Below are 3,125 nucleotides of genomic sequence, written 5' to 3' on the forward strand. Positions count from 1 at the left end.
TTATTTACCATAACTAAGATATGGAACCAACCCAGATGCCCCTCAGGAGATGAATGGATCAAGAAAATGTGGTATATATACACAATGGAATTCTATGCCTCCATCAGAAAGAATGACATTTCCCCATTTGTTAGGAAATGGAAAGGTTTGGAAAAAATTATATTAAGTGAAGTAAGCCAGGCCCAAAGAAGCATAGGTCCCATGGTTTCCCTTATTTGCAATATCTAGTATAGGTATGAGTCAAGCGGAAAAGGTCAGATAATGTGATGTTAGGAAAATGAACCCTTAAATATGTATTTTAATGTTTTCGTTTCTTTCATGCATGTATTTCTAATGCATTTATAAGATTATTTCTTTGTTGCTTTGTATGTCCCTCCCCCACAGTGTAACCCCCGTTTTCACTATATTTGATGTCAGTACAACATGTGGAGTAGATGGGGACAAACAAGTCGTTTAAGGATTCAGGTGGACCTGTTGCAACAATGAGAAGTACAAAATGTCATGTCAAAACCAGCTTTACAATGCCGGTGCGGGGGGGGGGGGGGGGAGGGGGGTATAATTGGGTGGGGGGAGGGGGGTAAAATTGGGTGGGGGGAGGGGGGAGGCGGGGAAGGGAAGTGAAGGGTAAACAAAGGAGGAGGCTGCAATGCTTGGTAAGAAATGTATGCATTATCCTGCCCATGTAATTGTAGCCCCTTTGTACAGTATGTTCTCAAATAAAATAAAATACAATTTAAAAAAAAAAAAAAAAGATAGATAGGGGGGTAGTTTTGGAGGTGGAAGGGAAGGGATGGTAGGGGAAAAACAAAGGAGGAGCAACAACGTTTAATAGGAAATGTACTCATTGCCTTGCTCATGCAACTGTTACCACTCTGTACAGTATTTTTACAATAAAAACATACAACAAAGATATATAACCTATATTCCTGGCTACCAATAGGATGAATATGGTTCTACCTGTATCTGACAAGCAAAACTAAAAGTAAAAAGGGTGATAGTAGTATGGCTCACTTTAGAGTGCTTGCTTAGCAAGCTCAAGGTCCTGAATTACAATGCTTGGACTGCAAACCCTCTAAAAATGTGTTTTTGTGTTGGATATATTGTTACCTGAATTTCACTTTGTATCTGAACCTCTAGATGTTGTTTGTGACCTCTAGAAGTCACTGCCCATCTGGCCACTGAGGAAGATCAAATAAAACTCATGTTTGTGGCAAGTTGAGTGACCCTCAGCATGACAGATAGGAGCTACATCTGGATCAGCAGACATTCAGAGCAGAACAGTTGAAGGAGCCTAAATTCAAAACTGAGCTCCCAGACAATTAAATTTGTGCCTAAAAACAAACTGAATATTGATTTCAAGACTCTGTTCAGAGATTCTAACATACTCACTCTGCTTGGGCCCAATATCCTTAACCCAGGTGTGCAGCACAGTGTTCTCTTAGGAACTAGAAGAGTCCACAGAACAGAGGAGTCATATGTAGGTTTAGGCCACAAAATAGGATTCAAGATAACCTGAGTGTATCCTCCCTTTTAAGGAGAATCTATCTCTGCTTCTGAACATAGTAGATGTGTTGAAGATGTTTAAAAGCCAGAAGGAATAATATGAGGACCTACAGCATGGACATATGAAATTATACACATTTCTAGGTCAGTAAAAATTATACAGGCTGTGCAGACATGAAGGGAGAAAGGCTCTGAAAGGATGTGCTTGTATGGATCACCTGGGATAAGAAGTCAGAGGTGGAGGAGATAATAAGGCTGAACAGCACAGTACAGAAGTCCAGGCATTTTCTTATCAACACAACAGCTCCACTTATTCCACTTTCATGGATTGGATTCATTACAGGACAACAGTGCTGATAAGTTGACACATACAGATTATCAGTGAATCAGAGCTACTGTAAAACTTTCTGTTCTGTATAATAATAAAGAAATGCCAGATTTGTGTTGTGCAAAATTTGTAAATTTTTTTGTTTGTAAATTTCTGGAACTAACACTCCAGTGAACAAGTCTTGACTCAGTTAAAGAAATAAGAAGAAAAGAAGCTTTGGTCCTCCAAGCTGCCATTGTTGTGCTCACATCACAGGAAAGCAACTTGGTGATTCTCTTCTGTGTTTAAAACCTATTCTGTTGCCCGACCTAGTTCCCTTGAGACTCAGAATGTGCAGAGTTGCTGAGATGAGGCAGCTGGACAGCTGTGTATAACTCTGCTGCTGATTTGCATGCACCAACAGCTCAGCCCAGTATGCTCAGGACTTCTTCATAGGCTGCTCACATTAGGCAGTAGTCAGTCCAAGCCAGCACACAGCATGGACATGAGGACCCCTGCTCAGCTCCTGGGGATCCTGCTGCTCTGGCTCCCAGGTAAAGAAGGACAATGCTAGGGATTAACACAGCTCAGTGTGATCCAGGATGCTTACTCTTCAGGGATGCCTTCTTATAACTTGATAATTAGTGTGGATATTTGTTTTCATGTTTCTGCTTCCAGGTGCCAAGTGTGATATCCAGATGACCCAGTCTCCATCTTCACTGTCTGTGTCTCTAGGAGACACTGCCACCATCACTTGCAGGTCCAGTAAGGAAATTGCATATGCTTTAGCCTGGTACCAGCAGCAACCAGCAAAAGCTCCTAAACTCTTGATCTATGGTGCAAATAGTTTGGAGTCCGGAGTTCCATCAAGGTTCAGTGGGAGTAAATCTGGAACAGAGTTCACTCTCAGGATCAGTGGCCTGGAACCCGAAGATGTTGCCACTTATTACTGTCAACAGACTTATAGTTACCCTCCCACAGTGATACAAGCCATAACAAAAACCTCCCAGGGAAGCTGAAGTGTGAGTCTGGGCTGCCCCAGCTGCTCCTCCTGTTGCCTCCACTTGCTCAGAATGTTGTCAGAAAAGGACAGTTAATACTTGAAGAGTCTGAATTGTGACATCAGTTGATATTTATGCAATAATAAAATAAATATCCTGGTATTCTAAGCAGGAATTGCCTTTAAAACAAAGAATGGATTCATTGCTTCAGATTTTATTCCTTTATTTTATGATAGCCTATTTTTATTAATGTACGTATCTGTAATCATTAATGGGATTCTGGATTTCTCAGTATATGTGTATTATGTGCATTG

The 3,125-nt window shown here is 41.0% G+C and overlaps 1 gene segment (V, D, J or C); it reads left to right on the forward strand.

Annotated features, from left to right (window-relative positions):
- Window positions 1-2,291: 2,291 nt before the first annotated feature.
- LOC138804228 (immunoglobulin kappa variable 1D-13-like) lies at window positions 2,292-2,891 on the forward strand. The segment is given in 2 exon segments: window positions 2,292-2,364; window positions 2,489-2,891. Coding segments are annotated over 2 exon segments (396 nt in total).
- Window positions 2,892-3,125: the final 234 nt, after the last annotated feature.

This window comes from Dipodomys merriami, unplaced genomic scaffold (assembly GCF_024711535.1).
Source record: "Dipodomys merriami isolate MVZ:Mamm:240054 unplaced genomic scaffold, mDipMer1.0.p SCAF_36, whole genome shotgun sequence".
Taxonomy (NCBI): domain Eukaryota; kingdom Metazoa; phylum Chordata; class Mammalia; order Rodentia; family Heteromyidae; genus Dipodomys; species Dipodomys merriami.